The sequence below is a fragment of the Watersipora subatra genome, chromosome 1, assembly GCF_963576615.1.
Source record: "Watersipora subatra chromosome 1, tzWatSuba1.1, whole genome shotgun sequence".
Classification (NCBI taxonomy): domain Eukaryota; kingdom Metazoa; phylum Bryozoa; class Gymnolaemata; order Cheilostomatida; family Watersiporidae; genus Watersipora; species Watersipora subatra.
In genome coordinates, this window is record NC_088708.1 from 751,088 (window position 1) to 775,498 (window position 24,411).

General features: G+C 37.8%; 2 protein-coding genes across 3 annotated transcripts in view; one reads left to right on the forward strand and one right to left on the reverse strand.

Moving 5' to 3' along the window:
* Window positions 1-205: 205 nt before the first annotated feature.
* The window catches only part of LOC137385734 (serine-rich adhesin for platelets-like), a 68,236-nt gene continuing 44,030 nt past the window's right edge, over window positions 206-24,411 (forward strand). For both annotated transcript variants that reach the window (XM_068072270.1, XM_068072272.1), the window contains exons 1-2: window positions 206-301; window positions 23,510-23,666. The gene's annotated coding sequence lies outside the window, so the exon portion shown is untranslated. The remainder of the gene's footprint in view (window positions 302-23,509; window positions 23,667-24,411) is intronic.
* Window positions 17,697-18,083, reverse strand: LOC137385642 (anti-sigma-I factor RsgI-like). The gene has a single exon (XM_068072148.1). It carries the CDS (start codon window positions 18,081-18,083, stop codon window positions 17,697-17,699), a length of 387 nt encoding a protein of 128 aa, XP_067928249.1.

Genomic DNA, 24,411 nt, shown 5'->3' on the forward strand with positions numbered 1-24,411 from the left:
CTGTACAATATTGAGCGCGTAGCGCTTCCATGGATCAATGAATCATACAATCGACTGCTTTTACAAACATTCAACTCGCCGAGCAATCTAATCCCTGGTTGGCTAACAGCTGCATAACATAACATAATTGTTACTAGCTATAAACTAGCAAGACCAGTGCTCGCGACTATCTAGGCTAAGTAAGCGCGCTTACTACTAACACTCACATTGACTTGTACTAGTAAATTGGCAACTACTAGTGTCTGATTAAATCCGTTTGCACTGATCAGCTGAAGGCGAGGAATATTATTCTACGGAGATGGTGAGTTTAATACTGCGCAGGTCTTGCTCTATCTTTGCGTTCTTACAATATGAAGGTACCTACCTACCTACCTACCTACCTACCTACCTACCTGCCTGGGCAGTGACCTATTGTCTTCTACTGATGCCAATAAATAGAAGCCTGTCTTTCTCTTCATTGGAATGACCAATTTTGTTTAGCCACACAGACTAGATCTGTTTGGTTGAGGGAAGGAGTAAACAATTCGCAGTTTGATACAACGGTTCGATCATGTTTCGATTTATTTACCATGGTTTCTCTTTGTATGTGCCCAGTGACCATGGTTTCTCTTTGTATGTGCCCAGTGCGCGAATGAAAGGAGTTCTCTGGGTCTGTTAACAGTGATGCATTAAGTTAATTTAGTTGCAGCCAAGTAATGCAGCCAAGTTAACAGAGTAGCCTCTGTTAACTTGGCTGCATCAGCAGCAATATCTAACTGTTAGATGGTATACTCTGATCGTCGATGATGCTTTTGCTGACAAAGTTACTCTCTTTCTTCACTGACTTTCGTCTTGCTGAGAACCATAACTTTGAAATTCAGACTGTTAAGTCATTTTTCTTATTGTTGCACTGTGGACGTGTAACACTCCTGTACCTATCATATACTGTTTGCTACTGTTAAACTGTGGGTGTTTAACACTCCTGTACCTATCATATCTGTACCACTGTATGCTACTGTTGAACGTTATGGTGTAACACTCCTGTCCCATTAGTTCTGGCCAAATATGAAGTTTTGGCTTGCAGAAATTTAGAATGTCGAAGGTAGTTGGAGCTATCGTATTGATTGGTCAACATTCAGTGGTTAGCATTGAGTGGACCAACAGTGGTTAGTCAGCAGTGGTTACTCAGCAGTGGTTACTCAGCAGTGGTTAGTCAGCAGTGGTTGGTCAACAGTGGTTAGTCAGCAGTGGGTAGTCGGCAGTGGTTAGTCAGCAGTGGTTAGTCAGCAGTGGTTAGTCAGCAATGGTTAGTCAGCAGTGGTTAGTCAGCAGTTGTTAGTCAGGAGTGGTTAGTCAGCAGTAAGTAGGCAGCAATGAGTGGTCAGCATTGAGTGGTCAGCCGTGAATAATCTATGGATGCCTCCAAAGCTGGTATCAAAACTTTATCATTTGGAGATTGTGGCCAATCATCTCGAGCATATAAGCTTATCATCATGTATAGGCTATAGAATGCATTAGTAGCCCTAGATTGCACAATAAACCGTAGGTTAGAACAGATAGGCAAGTCTTGATTCACTGTCCACGAGATTATGATGTACCCTGAGAGTGCTCATGAATAATGGCAACCTGCATTGCGAGCTTTATCTTGTCACCGTACCATATACCACGCATATGGTGGTAGATGACCAATTTCACTACACTACATTACATGCATGTGTCGATTTATATTCAGTCTTTGTAAATAGAGTTGAATATTCTCTGCAGTGGATCGCAGAGTTTGATGAATAATGAATATTTTTTTGCCTCGTGTTTTGCCATAAGTGGTGCAATAAATCACTCGTCGTGTTAATGATGGGTTGGGGATTATAGTTTGCATCTGCTATGACCAATGATGGTAGGGCTCGGTGTGAACTCTCCTTCAACCATTTAAATCCTCCCAACTATAATCTCACAGCCATCTCATTACCATCAAGTACTGGTCCAGTTTACTGAAATGTCTATGAGCTTTGTCCGAGTGACTTACACAAGTCACTCGTGTTAGGAGATGCTTGATGCAGTGAGGATGGCTGTCATGGTCATCTGCCAGCAATGACCCGTAGCGATAAAATAGAAGGTACTCCCTTCGCCTTGCTGTACAAAAGATTGCAAGCAGTCTCTCTAGAACACCGTATATAGCTGAGGTGTCGTTGCTATGCTATATCTGAATGTGGAATTTGAGACATCCAGTGCATACTGGAAGGGCTCAGCTGGAGTTAGTCTAGATCACATTTTGCTGGCAGCTCAATCTATCTATTTATCATCTATGATTTAGTGCATAGTGAAAAGTAAAGTGATGCAACTAGCCTATGGTTTGTTTTCTACTGGTTATGATACACTTTGTTTACACGAGCTTGCCTCTTGTTTGACCTTTCCGATTGGACCCTTCCAATTTGACCTTTCCAATTTGACCCTTCTACTCTCCATTCTCGAGCAGGTGTCTCCTTTGATTCTGCTGTCCAACTGCTGTCCTGAGTCACACACATTTTAATAGTATATTTCGCGAATCGCTGACGATAGGATCTTTAGAACAGCTTTCTCATAGGAGTCAGTGAAATACATTAGCGCAATTATAAAGGCTGTAACAACAATCGATTGTTATTCTACGATCAGAAATTATTCTATGCGATGGTTATTGTTAATTATTGCATTTTGTAATCAATCCCATCATGTCTTCACTGTAGTTGTTTAAAACAATTGCCATAAAGTCTTTGATGAAATCTACAGTGTAACCATCATACAAAATTCCATGTGTATGATGTGTGAATTCATTTTATATTTATGAATTTAGCGATGAAAAGCCAATTATTGTCAGGATTCAGCTCTGTTATGTGTACCATGCATCCCACGCTAAGTTCTGCAGTACGTCATACAGTCCAAATATTGGAGCTGTTTGCATACCGCAACCTAGCTCAATTGCTATATGACAACACCCCTTACACCTCATCATTAGTGGGACCTAGTGCATTAGATGAAATTTTACAAGGTTTTCCGGTCAACTACATGTAATTACTTATAGTCGAATTGTTATGTTTTCATGAGTCTTTACCATTGACATGTGCTTCCATGAACCTGCCCTGCCACCTTGACATATGCATCCATGAACCTGTCACCTTGACATATGCTTCCATGAACCTGTCACCATGACATATGCTTCCATGAACCTGTCACCTTGACATATGCTTTCATAAACCTGTCACTTTGACATATGCTTTCATAAACCTGTCACTTTGACATATGCTTCCATGAACCTGTCACCTTGACATATGCTTCCATGAACCTGTCATCTTGACATATGCTTCCATAAACCTGTCACCTTGACATACGCTTCCATGAAGCTGTCACCTTGACATATGCTTCCATGAACCTGTCATCTTGACATATGCTTCCATGAACCTGTCACCATGACATATGCTTCCATGAACCTGTCACCTTGACATATGCTTTCATAAACCTGTCACTTTGACATATGCTTTCATAAACCTGTCACTTTGACATATGCTTCCATGAACCTGTCACCTTGACATATGCTTCCATGAACCTGTCATCTTGACATATGCTTCCATAAACCTGTCACCTTGACATATGCTTCCATGAAGCTGTCACCTTGACATATGCTTCCAGGAACCTGTCATCTTGACATATGCTTTCAAAAATCTGTCACCTCGACATATGTTCCCTTGAACTGTCGCTTTGACATATGCTTCCATGACCTGTCACCTTGACATATGCTTCCACGAGCCTGTCACCTCGACATATGCTTCCATGAGCCTGCCTCTTTGACATGTGCTTCCATGAACCTGTCACCTTGATACAGTAAACGCTCCTATAACTTAAATTCCACATAATGTATGAAATATATTTAAAGTTTTTGCTTCGTATTACCTAAAAAATTGCATACAACGTAAAGTGTCAAATTGTGGCGAGTTCTCGAATTCGATGTGATTAACGATCATCTTGTAGTTAGCCTTAAAATGTCACTTTGTTGCTCTCATCGCACTTTTGAGACAAAACGGCGAACGTATAGCGTTATTTCTATTATATATACAAGTTCTATGACATTATAGTTCGCCGTGATACATCATCCGTTGTGTTGACGAAACAGATAAGTAGCTGCGCAATTGTGTATAAATACTTAAAAGGGATCGATTGGTGCAGGTGTTACACAGTCGGTCTATCAATCTGAATGTGACGAGTTGGTGTATCGTCGAAAGATCTTTTATTCTAACCTTGACACCCTAGAGACCAGTAGACGACAGACAGATACACGACAGACAGATACACACCGCTGTTATTATAGTGAAAATATTTTTTTTTTCTTTATTGTAGGTGTATAAAATATCTGTTATTAATTTTTTTTGCAGAATAGACTGCTGTCTAGAAAATAAACAAATTGTAAATGAACACAGAAATGTACTTAATTTATTGTAAAATTACTGCTATCATAAACCATAAAATGAGTGAAAGTTATGAAAAAATAAGAGAAAAGTTGTCGATGCAGACCAGTAATACTGCAGTTACAGTTCAGCCAACAATTTAAAAAGTCAAATCTAGTTTTTCCTCTTTTAATAGCCAAAAGGGTGTGTCTGGAAAAGTCTTGGAACGGATTAGGCAAATTTACTTGTACTTTACTGTTCTTATAATGTAATGCTATACATCATGGACTTGCAGTAATGTAATACTATATATCATGTACTTGTAATAATGTAATACTATATATCATGTACTTGTAGTAATGTAATACTATATATCATGTACTTGTAGTAATGTAATACTATATATCATGTACTTGTAGTAATGTAATACTATATATCATGTACTTGTAGTAATGTAATACTATATATCATGTACTTGTAGTAATGTAATACTATATATCATGTACTTGTAGTAATGTAATACTATATATCATGTACCTGTAGTAATGTAATACTATATATCATGTACCTGTAGTAATGTAATACTATATATCATGTACTTGTAGTAATGTAATACTATATATCATGTACCTGTAGTAATGTAATACTATATATCATGTACTTGTAGTAATGTAATACTATATATCATGTACTTGTAATAATGTAATACTATATATGATGTACTTGTAGTAATGTAATACTATATATCAGTTTTTTCAATAAAATGAGTTTAATAAAGTGAACACACTTTACAATTGCATTGTGAGATCTTTGGAAGTTTGATTGTACTGCTTGTACTATAGCAGGCCATCTATCTACTATATAAACGGCAAAAAATCTATCTGTATATTTGTGTGTGTGCGTGTGTGTTGGTCCACCTTATGGAGTACCGCACCTTTCAGACTATGGGTCGCTGCTTGTTTCTGATGAGTTGAGCCATGCGGCTTATATAAGGGTGCGGCTACTCTGTAGTTTTCAGACTATGGGTCGCTACTTGTTTCTGATGAGTTGAGCCATGCGGCTTATATAAGGGTGCGGCTACTCTCTAGTTTTCAGACTATGGGTCGCTACTTGTTTCTGATGAGTTGAGCCATGCGGCTTATATAAGGGTGCGGCTACTCTGTAGTTTTTTCTTTCATCGCTAAAGCGCATTAACTGGAATCTCTGGTTAGGGCGCCTCTATACATAACCTATTCATCATTTTCCCGTTTTCCCACAAAATATGATGTAATAATTACAACTCTATGAATTTTTTTAGCTCTAAGACACGCGATGCTTATTTGTCCTCGCTGTATTAGGGCTAATTTGTTTTCGGCAACCGATATCGACAATAGACTCTCTCGATATTAGAATTTGGCGATTAAATTCTATTAACTCTGTGAAACATGATGCCTTTTTTGCGTTTTTGTGAACCTCTATTTTCGGCTTTTCTTAGGGTTCAATTGCTAACTCGGCGTTAAGGTTAATACTTTTCACAGGGTCAATTGTGCTATCTCGAGCAGGAATAGCCTTTAGAATCTAGATTCTCTCACCTTCGTTCAGACAAAGACACTTGCATCTCATTTTTACATATCGTCATACCAGTATCGTCGTATTCAGAGTTTTGATGGGTAGCTGTTGGTGGAACAGTAACTTTTTTACACACACACTTCTATGCAATAATTGTTATATTATTAGTTCAACATATTCAGAATGTTTATTTTGTTTTCTCAGTTCGTATTAATTGTATCATTACCGAATCATCTCTTATTGTAATCGTAGCAAAACAGACTTAATTTAGCTATTACTTGCTAATTATTTCACTTTTACATCTAAACCCTTCTATAGTCATTTTGTTTTTTTTAATTTGTTTGACCTGCGCAAAACATTTTTTTCATGATATGAAGTTTAAAAGTTGTTTGACAAAGTTTGAAAACCTTTGCAGTTGTTTTTATTTTTTCTCAAATTATTTCAACTACACAAAACACTTTTCTCATGATATGTACTTTGAAAGTTAGAATGGCAAATGTTGTTAAATGTTAAATGCAAATAAATTTTCTGTGCATAGACTTTTTTATTACTCTGGCAACGCCTGGGTACAAGTACAGCTTATGGTGTAAAATAGCAACTACAAGCTTAGCAAGTACAGCTTATGATGTAAAATGTTGAAAAAATACTTTACCGAAGTTGTTTTCTCGCCTTGGAGCGGATTAAAATTTACACAATTTTATTTTAATGGGAAAAATTGTTTCGGATCTCGAACAACCTTCTGGAACAGATTATGCTCGAGAACCGAGGTTCCATTACCCTAGGACACTTATATTTCGCTAGTATTTAGTTTCGTGAGTAGCACACAGAGTAAAATTTCGCTGCAACTTAATTTCGCGACTCTGATGAGTGCGAAAATATAGTGATGTGAAAATAAATGCAGTGGAAAAAACATTACATTCCTCAGGTCCAGTTCACTAATAAGAAAAAAATTCAATTTGGGAATAGTTCGCATTTGTAAACCACAGGTTGAAATGTGTGGATGAGATCGACAATTCAATTTGATCACTTGCTGCCATTTGTTTCTTAGACTATCAATGACGTCTAGGTCCCTCCCGCCGTGACTTTCACACTCGAATCCCAAGAAGAAGAAAATAGATAGGTAACAACCAACTTCACAACCAAAACTGTATGACCCTTACGCTGCCATAAACGCATTTATGCGTTTTCTAGGGGCCACTGCCATAAACGCATTTTTGGACTTTCTCAGCAATTGTGTGGTAACCTGATTTTATTATTTGTTGACCACATAACCCACGGTCTTTAAGAGTTTTATGAAATTGACTGTGTTGTCCGAAGATTTCTCTATAAAATCAGCCTAAAACAACGAAGCACTTTTAAACTTTTGTTTGAGAATTTCTAATCTAAAAACGAACATTTTTCTGTGAGTTCATTAACTACCCCGCGCGAGTCATGAAACAGATAATTAGTTGTTGATGACATCAATAGTCAATTTAGATTTTCGTGATTATACAGATAATTAAAGTAGAACTTGAAAAAATACTGTATACATATCATGAAGCAATATCGGCAATTTCGGTAAAATGGCTGGCACTAGGCCGGTAACGAATTTGTACATGGTTGGCAATGAAAGAGATAATGTGGTTGGACCTGATGATGGTTGATATTGTTTTTGGATGGTAATAAAATTCATCACTACAATAATTATTCTTCAATTTTATGACTTCACCTACCAGACTTTCATCCTCATCAGTTACAAATCCAGTGACTAAACTGATATAATCTTAATTTGCTTTGCCATGCTGCTCAGTCGGTGTATTAGCTATAATGAGTTTACCAGAAATTTCCCATTTATCCCAACCACAGACGAAAATTGCCTGCATTTCTAATATTACGATTTTATTGTGGACATCAATGAACAAAGCTATTTAACTTTGCGTTTTCGCTCGTTCGTTGTGATAGTTTAGTTTCGCTCATTAAATTTTCGCGAGAGGATGACACCGCGAAAACGCGAAAGTTAGATGCCGCGAATACATAGTGTCCTAAGGTATACGTTATTAAAATATATAGGTCGCTGAAAGTTATGAAATTTTAAATTTACATTGGTTTGAAAACCTTAACAGTTCTTTTCTCTCTTCATTTATTTCAACTACACAAAGCACTTCTCTCGTGATATGTAGTTTGAAAGTTAGAGTGGCGAATGTTATTATATGTTAAATACAAATAAATTTTCTGTCCAAAGACTTTTTTACTACCCGGGCAACGCCGGGTAGCACAGCTAGTACATACTAAATGTAGTCACCCGCGTTCAATTGAACTCTGAACTCAGGAAGAGCCTGCATCATCTGATACCTTGATTGAGACAAAACCGTGTATGAAACTATTAGCACAAAGAAATATCAAATCTATTGAGAAGACTAATTTCTGCGTATTTTTTATCAATGTTGGTATTTATATAAGTACGATGACAATTAGCATTCATTACGAGTTAACCAACATTCATTAGTGTTGACTATTTTCACTAGCGCTTCGTCTTAGCTCTTCGTCTTAGCGGTAAAATGGAAAATGAACAATTTTTGCTATTTAGCAGGAAAAGGGGAAACATTTTCATCAAGTTATTTTGTATTGGTTAAATTTTAACCTTATATCTTAGGCCTGTTGTATAACTTTTTGTTTTACTATATTCTGTATTAGTTGATGTTTATACGAATAACCCTTATATAAAATAAACAATAAATAACCCTTACATAAAATCAATTTCGGTAAACACGTGTGTTTGAATTTACTCGCAAGTAAATATCTGTATTGATAAAGGATGTCATCAGTGAGTGGAGCTGTCAAATTTTTTTCTTGTTTTCTTCTTACTGTTAGAATCAATTAATAATATTCTATTCTGAACTTGACATATTTTATGCATGTCCATGTTTTATAAATTGATCCTTTGTAGCATGCTTCAACGCATGCAAACGCACAAATTTACGACTTTTTTTAGTATTCGGTGTTTGTTAAAAACCATGTTGTCAAAGTTAATCATGTTAGACATATCAGTTTTTTTCAAGACAAAAATAATTTAGCAGTATTTGAATTTCAAACCAAATTCATAACAATGTTAAGAGAAGTAAGTCCTGTTAATTGACTTCCTTAAAGCATTGACATCTCACTGTAAATTTGAATGGGCAAAATTATGGTTGAGATAGCATGCGTTATTTAGAGTAGTCAGTCTTTGCCAGTGTTAACACTGCCTTTAACAGTTGTGCACAAAGATAGTATAGTTGCCATGTCACTGCCTAGCAGTGGTCTCTGAGAGCCGACTGGTGCTAGCTGGCGCTAGTCGGTATTGGCGGGTGCTAGTCGGTACTGGCTGGAGCTAGTCAGTACTGGCTTGTGCTAGACAGTATTGGCTGGTGCTAGTCGGTACTGGCTGGTGCTAGTCGGTTTTGGCGGGCGCTAGACGGTATTGGCTGGTGCTAGTCGGTACTGGCTGGTGCTAGTCGGTATTGGTGGGTGTTAGTCGGTACTGGCTGGTGCTAGTCGGTACTGGCTGGTGCTAGTCGGTACTGGCTGGTGCTAGTCGGTACTCGCGGGTGCTAGTCGGTACTCGCGGGTGCTAGTCGGTACTCGCGGGTGCTAGCTGGTGCTAGTCGGTACTGGCTGGTGCTAGTCGGTACTGGCTGGTGCTGGGTGTTGCGTAGACATGGCTAACTTCTCACTTCTCACAGTCAATGTGATGACATTAGCTGCCAACATTGATTCTAACCTTTTCGTGCCTCCTATCTTTCCTTTCAGTTTCTTGATTTCGTGATATTTTGCTTGATATTTATGAGGGCGGTGGGCAGCTGGTGCTGTTCACTAGCTCTATAGGCAACAGCAACATGTGTATAGGCAGATGACAGTAATTCAACTAACAACATGATTGACACTTAAGAAGACAATGCACTTTCTCACCTGTTGGCACCAATCAGACAACTCAGACATTGCTTCATTAGGTTTATTTGGTGATGTGTAATTGACTATCTTCAAAAGTGTTACTATGTTAACTTTATACTACCGAGGTAGAACTGAGCTCATTTATTCTGTATAACAGCAGAAATTATTGCAAAGTAGAGAAAATAGCTATTCTATCGTTCTATCTTCCATAACATTGATATGAAATTATTGTCACTTTGTGTGTTTCTTTTCACCAGTACTACATGGTTGATGTTTGGATAATGAGCTGTCACATCTGTCAGTAGTAATGGACAGTGGGCCCTCGTCGTACGATATTACTTCGTTCTGGTGTTGGGATGGATGGAAAGGCAAAAATGTCGTAATGGAGTGATATAAGCGCCTCCAGTAATTATAGAACACATAACATACTGTGTACTTTTATATACGCATATATACGTATAATTTTATTGTAATACTGTGTACATTACTCTTATTGTAATACTGTGTAAATTACTCTTATTGTAATACTGTGTATATTACTCTTATTGTAATACTGTGTATATTACTCTTATTGTAATACTGTGTACATTACTCTTATTGTAATACTGTGTATATTACTCTTATTGTAATACTGTGTATATTACTCTTATTGTAATACTGTGTACATTACTCTTATTGTAATACTGTGTATATTACTCTTATTGTAATACTGTGTATATTACTCTTATTGTAATACTGTGTACATTACTCTTATTGTAATACTGTGTACATTACTCTTATTGTAATACTGTGTAAATTACTCTTATTGTTATACTGTGTATATTACTCTTATTGTAATACTGTGTAAATTACTCTTATTGTAATACTGTGTACATTACTCTTATTGTAATACTGTGTACATTACTCTTATTGTAATACTGTGTACATTACTCTTATTGTTATACTGTGTACATTACTCTTATTGTAATACTGTGTATATTACTCTTATTGTAATACTGTGTACATTACTCTTATTGTAATACTGTGTATATTACTCTTATTGTAATACTGTGTACATTACTCTTATTGTAATACTGTGTACATTACTCTTATTGTAATACTGTGTAAATTACTCTTATTGTAATACTGTGTATATTACTCTTATTGTAATACTGTGTACATTACTCTTATTGTAATACTGTGTACATTACTCTTATTGTAATACTGTGTACATTACTCTTATTGTTATACTGTGTACATTACTCTTATTGTAATACTGTGTATATTACTCTTATTGTAATACTGTGTACATTATTCTTATTGTAATACTGTGTATATTACTCTTATTGTAATACTGTGTACATTACTCTTATTGTAATACTGTGTATATTACTCTTATTGTAATACTGTGTACATTACTCTTATTGTAATACTGTGTATATTACTCTTATTGTAATACTGTGTATATTACTCTTATTGTAATACTATGTATATTACTCTTATTGTGTGATAATGGACCAACGATAATATTCTAACGTACTATTTCGCTTTGAGTTCAGTAAAAATTGTATTGTCCAACTCCAAATGCAGTAGCTTTTCATACTGTTAATAGCTGTAAGGCCCTGTCAATGAGTGAATACAGCAAGATATACGGTATTTGTAGCAAGTTATCAGTAATCAGTGCTAACAAAGCATGAGATTAGTTCTTGCACAGGCTCAGATCAAGGCCTCAGCTCAAGCTTTTCACAGTTGCCATGGAATGTCTGTGTTATTATACATGTATCAACAGTCAGTCCAAGTGAAAAGGAGTAGATATAATTAACAGTTAACCACTGTTGCTACTCTTTAAAATCTTTCTTGTAACAGGTATAGATGCTCACTACCGATAAGTCAGTATGATAGACTTCCTTAAGTCCAAAGAATTACATTTTCTGTCGTTAATCGTTTCGTATTGAATGACATGCCATACTTGCCTGGCTTACAGCAGGTATCACAAGTCTCTAAAGTATTCAAGATAGTTTGAACATCAATGCCTTACTGATGGAGACCAATAGATTCAGAAATATACCAACAGAGACTGCCAATAGTTCACTGTCCTATCGACTAGTTATTCAACAGCATCTTCTTTCACCGTTTCCTTTAAAGGTTGACTTGCAACAAACTTCACATTACAGTTATTTGATATCAAAAGATTCAACATGTCTTACTCTGTTGTGTTGTAGGTGCAGAATATATGGAAATGTGATTAAAAGCTCTTAAAAGCTAAAAAACGAACAGTTAATCGCAGCCACACGAGACCGCTGTAGTTTGGATTCTCTTTCCAAAACGGCTCAAATGGGACATAGTTGTTACAGGATGGCTTCTGTTTACACTTTCATGCAACCTCATTTGTCGAAATATTTTCACAAATATACTTCACGCATTCAATAAAACCATGTCTATTGTTCTTACGCGTCTGTTTTATCGTCATTGTAATGCTGTCACTTTTAGCACTGATATCTTATAACTTACCGAAAAATTCGCTAAACTTTTTAACCTTAGCTCGAAAGAGTACATATCATTGTCTGATAATCATGACGAGCCTGTTGGTCACCTGTGATAACCGAAAAGTGCTGCAAAATTATTTGCGAAGTATTGGGTACCATGATCAGATTACGACTTGACGATTAGACCAAGCCGAAACAAAACTGTAAAGTAGCGAGCATCTATATTAGATACGGGGTTTTTGGTAAAACCCGAAGTGTTTGTCACAAGTTAGTGCTACGAGAAGTTTTAGATCGAGCTTTTTATTGGCCTTTCAATTCGCGTGAGTACATCACGTAACGAGACAATAACCAAACTGTCATGACTACATCATCAAACTAAAGAGATTCCAATCTACAGCGGCTTTTCGTTTTTGAGCTTTTAAGAGCTTGTAATCACATTCCCATATATTTGGCACCTACAACACAACAGAGTAAGACATGGTGAATCTTTTGATACCAAATAACTGTAATGGGAATTTTGTTGCAAGTCAACCTTTAAGTATGTTGTTGTGGGCACCTTGTGGTTGAGTTAGAAACATTTATTGTACTTATAGGTAGCAAATTTGGCTGGTATTTCCCTGTTCCTCTTCACATAATCTTTAATTAATTCATGAAATTTTATTAAACCACCAAGAAACATCTGCTCATCATCTTTTTTAAATTATGTACGATTCTGCATATGGGTTAGCATGGGGTGAAAAGTGCAAGTGATGCACAAAAAATGCAGAAACAAGTGAGAATAAAGAGGCTGCGTGTGACTAGGAATAACGCATAATAATAATGCATAATAATAATGATAATAATAATGATAATGTATGTAATACTTTTTACGCTTCATTCATAGCCACTTCACGAACAGCCTCTCCATTGTTACATCTGTCAGTCTTTTTCTTATTTGAATAAACTGATTTCGTTTAATTTATTCCACTCCGATGAAAAACTTGAGTCTAAATACTACAGATAACTATATAGGCCTACTTAGAATTGAAATGAATACATCTATCCTGAAACTATACACAAAAACGAAATTACGTGTAAGAAACTAAGCTAATAGAACAGAGATATCCAGAGAGAGCAGTTTTATTGTCACTTCTGTTTTATGCTACGAATTGATAAAATGAAGTTTAGAGTTACATATGGCGCTAGTTTAACATAGATTAAATTGACCCTTAAACTGGTCTAACTAATTTCTGTTTTGTTTTAAAATACATGTATTACACAAGTTGTTAACAATAATGATGACATAATGACAATAATAACATTTACCGATGTTATGTCAGGAACGTCAATACCAGTGTTGCTTGGAATGCTAGGAGGCATGGAATGCTAGCAGGCTCGCCACCCTCCTTAACGGCTACTGGAATAACTGAAGTACAACGGTGGTGTTTTAGATGACAAATGGTATATGGTGTTGCTCTTTGGGTTATAAGGTAGTTTTGTGGACAGCGACAGTTGCGTGGACAGTTGCGCGTGATTGTTTGTTCATGATTCCAATTAAAGGTCTAGATTTCTATGAGATGTAATAGTGCCGGACTGCTAAACTGAATGTCTGAGTTCAAATCCGTGACCACACAATTTTTTTCAACCTCCAATTGTGGATCTGAACTGACAAAGTTCTTATAACAGTAGAGATTGTTGCGTTACAATAGTTACCATAGTTACCGTGTGTGCTAAGGATTCCTTGTCTAGCCATTGTAGCTTTTATAAAATATTTGTGGTTGCGGGTTGTTTTGAAGGAACTCAAAATTCCTCACAATTTATGTTGCCTATTGGTCAGTGGACTACACATGCCATTGTTATTGGTACCATAAATTCATCAGGTCCGTCTTGTTGCCACTTGTTTACAAGTAGCGCGTGGTTTAGGACATAGCCGAGGCAAAGTACGGATCATCTAGCGGTTAGACGGTAATCATAGACAATTGGCAAACGCTCGGCTGTACTAGGCATGTAAATAAACGTGAAGGGTCATTTATACTACCGATGGCATGTTGGCAACTTGCCAAGTTCGACCTACCACACCAAGACATCAAGTCATTGGTGAGTTTCTGCACAGTGGAAACTGTTTTCACTAGTGCTTTAACACAAGTACTTCTTGGCCAAAGAGTTTACGCTTCTGTTCGAGTATCGAGTACATAGTAGTGCATGGCACGAGTACTTCTTGGCCAACGGGTTTTTCGAGTATCGGGTTTGTTGATACAGGTTTTATGTCTAAAATTTCCAAACATCAGACATATTTTAAAATTTACAATGCAATTATAATTCTATTCAATTTATTTATTGTTTTTACTATTTTCTAACAACCGATATTTGTGCTCACAGCCTTAACCCTTTGAAGTTTGAACCCCAAGTGTCGGTTTTCAGGCATGGCGTAGGGTGTGTGAGAATCTCCATCGGCCAGAATTCTGGCATTCACATGGCTTTGTTTACAAAAGCCATTTCTAAGTAACAGCGTAAATCAATCAAATTAATGTTTGCACAAAATATTAAACCAGAAATTTTACTCCCATTTGTAACAGTTTTCAAATATCTTTACCTACTTTCTTCTTTTTAATAACAAACTTTATTTGAACGATATCTCGAAAAAATTGAAGGGATTCGTTTTTTGGTAGGTCATGAACGATTGTGATGCAAATAAAGAACTTTATAATACTAATTAAAACTTTCCAGTATATTTTGAGTCATAAAATAATGATGAACATGTGCTCAATGGACATGATGCTATTGTGAATGTTTTTATGAGTTTTTTTTTAAATCACAAACTTTTATAGTTTTAGCCCGAATAATGATAAAGTACTGTTTTTCTGTTTGATTACATCTGCTGTGGGTTGCCCGACTTTTTTTACTAGTGTTTTACCAAATATCATATATTATGAGCACATTCAGATATATATAATAAAAGTTTAAAAACTTTGGATCGTTGGACAGATTGCCCAGGGTTACTGACACGCAATGACACAAGAGGCCAGTGTTCAAAGGGTTGATAGGCGGGTTATTAAACAGTGTTTAGAGAGCAGGGCGCAATAGACCGAGTTTTTGTCCACTCGACTCGACGAATCTGTGTGAAAAAACCCGAAATCACAAGTCAAAACCCGAACCCGCAAGATCGAAAGGCTCAAAATCTCTATTACCCGATACTCGAGAGAGGATGAACCCGGGAGTCCAACGAGTTTTATTACCCGTGCCCAGCACTAGTTCACACTGAACCGCTTGTCATTTTGGAAATTTCACACTTTGTTTCAGATAGACCTATTAACTATACTAATATAGGTATGTACTAATATAGTACAGTCATACTTCAACTACCCAGTCCCAGAATGCATCAACGAGCTTGATGCATTCTGGGACTGGGCTCGTATGTCAATTTACTCGCATGTTGGTGCAATTTATTTCTATATAGAACGATTAAACATATATTGACTGGTTTCCATACTCTAAAAAACACAAACAAAAACACTTAAAACAAGATATTGTAACAGAGAAACATGTTGGTAATTGTCCTAACTTATCACATGCTTCCAAAAAGCAACAAATGAAAATTTTCCATTAAATTATATTAATTAAAATGTAAAATCAAATACGTACATACAATAGCAGCTAACGCTAGCATTTGCCTAGGAGGGAAAGAAAAGTTATCTCCTTCATTACAGCTTTTGACTTTGATAAATTTGAATTTTGATGCACAGACTTGAAAGCAAACTTTTATTTTAAAATTAACGTAATTGAAATTTCTTTGACGTTCGTAGTTTTAAATTTCTCGCGGCTTAGCTAATTTTTCCTTTGTTTCGCTCTTACGATCAACCGGTCGTTTTAAGAGAAACCTATCTAAGGACGTTTGCCTTTATCGCCCTTTCAACATGTTGCCAAAAGGACGAACACAGGTGTCGTCAAAAAGGGCAAATGCACGACCGCTTGCCAACTTGTCCGAATGTCTATTTTTATAGTTTTGATAGATAGCATCGGCCTTTTCACACAGTATTATTTCAGTTGCGCTGTCGCCAGCCAATTGTTTGTCTTTTATCCAAAGCATGAGCAGTCTCTTCTCTTGTCATAAAGATCGCTATGCCGTTTTAAAACTATGGTTAGTCCTTTTGCAGGCTTAATGCCCTTAACATTATCCTTCTATTTGATCATTGTGTATATTGGAGATGTATTTCTGTCATATTGGCGAACCATCTCAATCACGCGTACACCTTTCTCATATTTTCCAGTAATTTCACGTTTAATATCAATTCTTGTTATTTGCTTTTCTTTGCATTATCCATCATTGTACCGGTTAACTTTCGGTCTCTCCGCGGTACTTTTAATTCACATAATTTTGCACTGAAAAACGCGCACAAAAAATTGAAAGTTGAAAAATACAGAGGAATGTTGTTTTCATCAAACACCTCCGACATACTTGGCCATTGACTCGCGTGCTCGTATCTCATACATGGCTCGTATGTTAGTGCTAAAACTTGCCTAAAAGCTTGCTCGTATCTCAAGTTCCTCGTATGTTGGTGCACTCATATGTTGAAGTATGACTGTATAGTTAATAGGTCTATCATTGACTCTCATTAATAACTATTGAGTTAATTACACTGGGCATACTATAAACATCACAAATTCACAACCTTAAGATAGCTAGGCTAGGATGAATGAATCCTATGGTCACTGTAGTAGAGCATAGGCATTCGTAATATCAATTATGATCTGAACATTATGATTTTGAGGCCTGGCCACACACATCGATGAAATACATCTGAAGCGGTTGTTGAAGCGCCATTTCTGTCGAAAGCTATTGGTAATTTCTAAACATACTTTTGAATGTTGACACAGCCCTAATTAAGATTACTCTGCCATGCAAGAAGTGAATCTGAGCCTATGACCAGTGTATGTATTGCAATTATTGATGTAAATGTAATGGCAGTGCCTGATAAAGTATATGATTTACTCATCTTACCATTCAGTGGCTACTTTCAGTTCATTCAGTTCTCCATCCCTCTATTCCCCTTCACCATCCCTCTATTTCCCTTCTCCATCTCTCTATTCCCCTTCTCCATCCCTCTATTCCCCTTCTCCATCCCTCTATTCCCCTTCATCCCTCTGTTCCCCTTCTCCATCCCTCTATTCCTCTTCTCCATCTCTCTATTCCCCTTCTCCATCCCTCTATTCCCCTTCTCCATCCCTCTATTCCCCTTCTCCATCCCTCTATTCCCCTTCTCCATCCCTCTATTCCCCTTCTCCATCCCTTTATTCCTCTCCTCCATTCCCCTTCTCCATACCTCTATTCCTCTTCTCTGTCTCTCTATTCCCCTTCTCCACCCCTCTATTCCCCTTCTCCATCCCTCTATTCCCCTTCTCCATCCCTTTATTCCTCTCCTCTATTCCCCTTCTCCATCCCTCTATTCCCCTTCTCCATCCCTCTATTCCCCTTCTCCAGCTCTCTATTCCCCTTCTCCATCCCTCTATTCCCCTTCTCCATCCCACTATTCCCTTTCTCCATTCCTCTATTCCCCTTCTCCATCCCTCTATTCCTCTTCTCCATCCCTCTATTCCCCTTCTCCATCCCTCTATTCCCCTTCTCCATCCCTCTATTCCCCTTCTCCATCCCTCTATTCCCCTTCTCCATCCCTCTATTTCCCTTCTCCATCCCTCTATTCCCCTTCTCCATCCCTATATTCCCCTTCTCCATCCCTCTATTCCCCTTCTCCATCCCTCTATTCCCCTTCTCCATCCCTCTATTCCCCTTCTCCATCCCTTTATTCCTCTCCTCTATTCCCCTTCTCCATCCCTCTATTCCCCTTCTCCATCCCTCTATTCCCCTTCTCCATCCCTCTATTCCCCTTCTCCAGCTCTCTATTCCCCTTCTCCATCCCTCTATTCCCCTTCTCCATCCCACTATTCCCTTTCTCCATTCCTCTATTCCCCTTCTCCATCCCTCTATTCCTCTTCTCCATCCCTCTATTCCCCTTCTCCATCCCTCTATTCCCCTTCTCCATCCCTCTATTCCCCTTCTCCATCCCTCTATTCCCCTTCTCCATCCCTCTATTTCCCTTCTCCATCCCTCTATTCCCCTTCTCCATCCCTATATTCCTCTTCTCCGTTGTTATTTGTGAGAAACTATTTGTTAATAATTATTGTTTCAATGAATGCTGTAAATATTAAAGCTTTTTGCTCAGTTATTTGAATTTAGGTGATTGCCAATCAAATGTTATTATCATGTATGGCGAACACTTTTCAATGTAGTTTCGCTCGCTTTTTATCAGCCTTGCGCATGATTTACCCCGCTTTTTATTCTCCGACTAAGACAAAAGAATAGGATAAAAATACCTGAATTGGCATGTCAAATATTTTTACAAGATTTTATCAGATTTGTATTGTAGAGTTGTTAACAAAGCCTTTGTATCACAGAATCGTTTACAAGGTCTTTGTATCACAGAGTTGTTAACAGTCTCTGTATTGTAGGGTTGTTAACAGTCTCTGTACTGTAGGGTTGTTAACAGTCTCTGTATTGTAGTTGTTAACAGTCTCTGTATTGTAGTTGTTAACAGTCTCTGTATTGTAATTGTTAACAGTCTCTGTATTGTAGTTGTTAACAGTCTCTGTATTGTAGTTGTTAACAGTCTCTGTATTGTAGTTGTTAACAGTCTCTGTATTGTAGTTGTTAACAGTCTCTGTATTGTAGTTGTTAACAGTCTCTGTATTGTAGTTGTTAACAGTCTCTGTATTGTAGTTGTTAACAGTCTTTGTATCACAGAGTTGTTAACAGTCTCTGTATTGTAGTTGTTAACAGTCTTTGTATCACAGAGTTGTTAACAGTCTCTGTATTGTAGTTGTTAACAGTCTTTGTATCACAGAGTTGTTAACAGTCTCTGTATTGTAGTTGTTAACAGTCTTTGTATCACAGAGTTGTTAACAGTCTTTGTATCACAGAGTTGTTAACAGTCTCTGTATTGTAGTTGTTAACAGTCTTTGTATCACAGAGTTGTTAACAGTCTCTGTATTGTAGTTGTTAACAGTCTTTGTATCACAGAGTTGTTAACAGTCTTTGTATCACAGAGTTGTTAACAGTCTCTGTATTGTAGTTGTTAACAGTCTTTGTATCACAGAGTTGTTAACAGTCTCTGTATTGTAGTTGTTAACAGTCTTTGTATCACAGAGTTGTTAACAGTCTCTGTATTGTAGTTGTTAACAGTCTTTGTATCACAGAGTTGTTAACAGTCTTTGTATCACAGAGTTGTTAACAGTCTCTGTATTGTAGTTGTTAACAGTCTTTGTATCACAGAGTTGTTAACAGTCTCTGTATTGTAGTTGTTAACAGTCTTTGTATTATAGGGTTGTTAACAAAGTCTTTGTAACAAATCTCTTCACCATTTTCTAATTCGAAGGTTTGGTAAAAGGGTTTGTAAGTTGTAATGTCGCTGCAGCTTTGGTGCCACAGGTAGGCCTACTGGTAGTGTGCCACAGGTACTGGTAGTGTGCCACAGGTACTAGTAGTGTGCCACAGGTACTGGTAGTGTGCCACAGGTACTGGTTGTGTGCCACAGATACTGGTAGTGTGCCACAGATACTGGTAGTGTGCCACAGGTACTGGTAGTGTGCCGCAGGTACTGGTAGTGTGCCACAGATACTGGTAGTATGCCACAGGTACTACTAGTATGCCGCAGGTACTAGTAGTGTGCCACAGGTACTGGTAGTGTACCACAGGTACTGGTAGTGTGCCACAGGTACTGGTAGTGTGCCACAGATACTGGTAGTGTACCACAGGTACTGGTAGTGTGCCACAGATACTGGTAGTGTGCCGCAGGTACTGGTAGTGTGCCGCAGGTGCTAGTAGTGTGCCGCAGGTACCGGTAGTGTGCTGCAAGCACTGGTAGTGTGCCACAGTACTTTACTCGCCATGATGCCAAGCAGAATTACTATTGTCTAGAGGTGTACTTGCATATTGTATGAAATATTGAAAACATGGCAAATCTTATCTGAACACATTAATTTAAAGGTATGAGTGTGTTGCCATGAAAACAATATAAAACTTACCATTCTCAAAATTGTATGGTGAGGTGTCATTATTTTTCTCTGACTTTTCACCTTGTAGATAATTACTTCTTCAATAATAAGCTTGGTGTGATGAACATTGCTATCTTTTTATTATTGTCCATTACAGTGCACCCTCGAGATACGATGTTAATTCGTTCCAGAGTTGGCATCGTATGGTGAAAAAATCGTATGTAGGGGTATAGAGACCATTGTAATTATACAATGCAAACGCCCCCTGGTAAAAATCGTCAATTTTTTTATATAAATGTGTACATATTGACAATTAGCAACAAAATAGTATGTTAACTTTAGTAATTATAGTTAACTACAGTAACTGTATTGTATTTAGTGTATTTTAATGGTTATGATCTGCAATAAAACGCAAAATTATTATGTGTTATTTATTTATAATGTTTTCTTATTTACAGCATCCAACTTTGTTGACATAGAAATCACTTTTCCTTCGTTTTGTAAAGTTTGTATCGGTCTCAGATTCCATAGATAACGAATTAAATGTAGATACTTGTAGTTATATACGTATGCTGACTTAAAAGTTTATAGTAAAAGCTATAATAACGCTACAAATGAATATTTGCTCTCGCTTGTGCATTTTACACGAAATTTCCCACGCGGACATGAGAGCAGTCGATCATCGTGTCTCTTCTAAACGTTCTAAGAATGTTTTCGGCAAACCATATTTCGGTGTCTTTTATTTCGACGTGTGTTATGAGCACACCGACGGCCAAATTTTAACTCGGGCGAAACTTTTCTCAAATTCGTATGGTGAAATAAAATTCGTATAGCGAGGTGAAGATATCACAATGTTCGAGTTCGTAAGGTGAAAAAGTCGTATATCAGGGTAATCGTATCTCGAGGGTGCATTGTATGTAAGTTTTATTTTGTGTGTGCAATGATACTTCAGACAATAAACATTGTTTGATGCTCATATCGTCACTTCCTCGTTTCTCAATTTACTCATATCTCAATTCATTCATATCTCAATTTACTCATATCTCAATTTACTCATATCTCAATTTACTCATATCTCAATTCACTCATATCTCAATTCACTCATATCTCAATTCACTCATATCTCAATTCACTCATATCTCAATTCGCTCATATCTCAATTCGCTCATATCTCAATTCGCTCATATCTCAATTCACTCATATCTCGATTCGCTCATATCTATGATTATTAAATCTCAAAGAATCTCTCTCGTTAAAACAACTATGTTCTTCCTCGCATTTTTTTTTAGAAGCATTGAAAAGCGAAATCAGAAAAATGGATTAATAGGTGCATCACAACATTTGAGTTATTCCAAATGCTAGTTAGCAGCATTCTAGAAGATTCTAGATTGTTCAGACAGCTAATCTAAATGATTTTTTGGTAAGCTGATATTTCGATCAGTGCAACCCACACAAAAGAGAATTGTAAGAACAAACAAAACAACATGAATCAACTTTTAGTGAATAGAATCGATTGTGATTTACTAACATCTATCGAACTGGCTGAAAACCTTGAGCTCTCATCTCAGGATCTTGACTGTGCTTAATAATTACCCCTGGGCCAGTCTTATCACATCCAGTATACCCGTACCTGTTACTTTCACATCATGACATCCATGTCTTGTCTTTGGGACAGATCGCATCCAATACACCCGTACCTGCTACTTTCACATCACGACATCCGTGTCTTGTCTTTGAGACAGATCGCATCCAGTACACCCGTACCTGTTACTTTCACATCACGACATCCATGTCTTGTCTTTGGGACAGATCGCATCCAGTACACCCGTACCTGCTACTTTCACATCACGACATCCATGTCTTGTCTTTGGGACAGATCGCATCCAGTACACCCGTACCTGCTACTTTCACATCACGACATCCGTGTCTTGTCTTTGAGACAGATCGCATCCAGTACACCCGTACCTGCTACTTTCACATCACGACATCCATGTCTTGTCTTTGAGACAGATCGCATCCAGTACACCCGTACCTGCTACTTTCACATCACGACATCCGTGTCTTGTCTTTGAGACAGATCGCATCCAGTACACCCGTACCTGTTACTTTCACATCACGACATCCATGTCTTGTCTTTGGGACAGATCGCATCCAGTACACCCGTACCTGTTACTTTCACATCACGACATCCATGTCTTGTCTTTGGGACAGATCGCATCCAGTACACCCGTACCTGTTACTTTCACATCACGACATCCATGTCTTGTCTTTGGGACAGATCGCATCCAGTACACCCGTACCTGCTACTTTCACATCACGACATCCATGTCTTGTCTTTGGGACAGATCGCATCCAGTACACCCGTACCTGCTACTTTCACATCACGACATCCGTGTCTTGTCTTTGAGACAGATCGCATCCAGTACACCCGTACCTGCTACTTTCACATCACGACATCCATGTCTTGTCTTTGGGACAGATCGCATCCAGTACACCCGTACCTGTTACTTTCACATCACGACATCCATGTCTTGTCTTTGGGACAGAAGTATCAGTATTTTTTGTATTGGCTGACTACATATGTCTATTCTCTGTGTCTGCTAGCTGGTAGCCAGTTGGTTTGTCAAGATCGGCTCATTTGTTTGTATACAGAAGTCTGACGTTGAGCTTAGCATGATTGTTCTCATTAACCTAGTCTAGTGGCTTTTTGAAACCATACTCAGCAGCTGGCTGCAGGCCTGTATGTATACTAGCATAGTGGCATGGTTAGGTCCCTCAGTGTAGTAGTATTTTATGTGCTATTATGTGCTTATTACACCAATCAGTGATTTGTTAGGCGATTTGAATAGATAGTGAAAAGTTTTTTATAATTCACTTGACCATATCTTCATTTGCTTAACTCCAGTGTGATACCGTTTTAGCAGCGTGTGTATCTCGTATCTTACACATTTTCAGGTTAGTATCGTGTTTTACTATCTCTGTCATATTTGCCACTAAATATTGGTATTTAGTAAAAAGATTGTCTTCAGGTACCTGGAGACTATAGTAACTGGTAAAAACGTGAAAATAGAAAGAAATACAGTACACATGAAGTGAAGCGTTTTGTTCAACTAGGCGGTGCCTATGTGCACGGAATATGAACACTAGGTGATATCGCGAGTGTCCTTATTGCAGTAGTGAGGGCTGGTGCCACGCAACACTCCAGCCCAAGTAACATCTACAGGTTCAAGTTGACAGAAACGCGTAACGTATTTGTCTACACCCGTGCCCAAGTAATCTCCAGCCAAACTGATGGTACACAGGCTATCTTCTCTAAACATTCCATTGTAAGGTGAGTTGATATCAGCAGTTGACTTCCTTGTTGCCTTATTTAACTCATCATTTTGTGCTATCTCGGGCTATGCTCAAGCTCTATACTTGGGCCATGCTCAAGCTAAACTCCACTCGGGCCATGCTCAAGCTAAACTCCACTCGGGCCATGCTCAAGCTAAACTCTACTCGGGCCATACTCAAGCTAAACTCCACTTGGGCCATGCTCAAGCTTTCTACTCGGGCCATGCTCAAGCTCTCTACTCGGGCCATGCTCAAGCTCTCTACTCGGGCCATGCTCAAGCTCTTTACTCGGGCCATGCTCAAGCTTTCTACTCGGGCCATGCTCAAGCTCTTTACTCGGGCCATGCTCAAGCTCTCTACTCAGGCCATGCTCAAGCTAAACTCCACTTGGGCCATGCTCAAGCTAAACTCCACTTGGGCTAAAAAACAAATATTTGTTTAAAACGTTTGACAGCAGATGATTCCAGTTTTTTTTATAACATATTTGAAATACGCTTCAGCGATTGCGCTCTGGAGTGTACAGTCAATGAGGTGAACAACTCCATTGTGTGACATGCTAGAGATATTGTAAAGCAATTAGTGAAAAAACATACTATTGTTTGGAATTGTAAAGAACGGAAGCGTGCTCAAATATAAACAATAAATATATAACATCCTAAATATATAAATCGATTTGCATTTATGTGTGGTAGTTGTTATAAAATGACTCATACATTTTTGTTGATGAACTTGTAGCAACGATG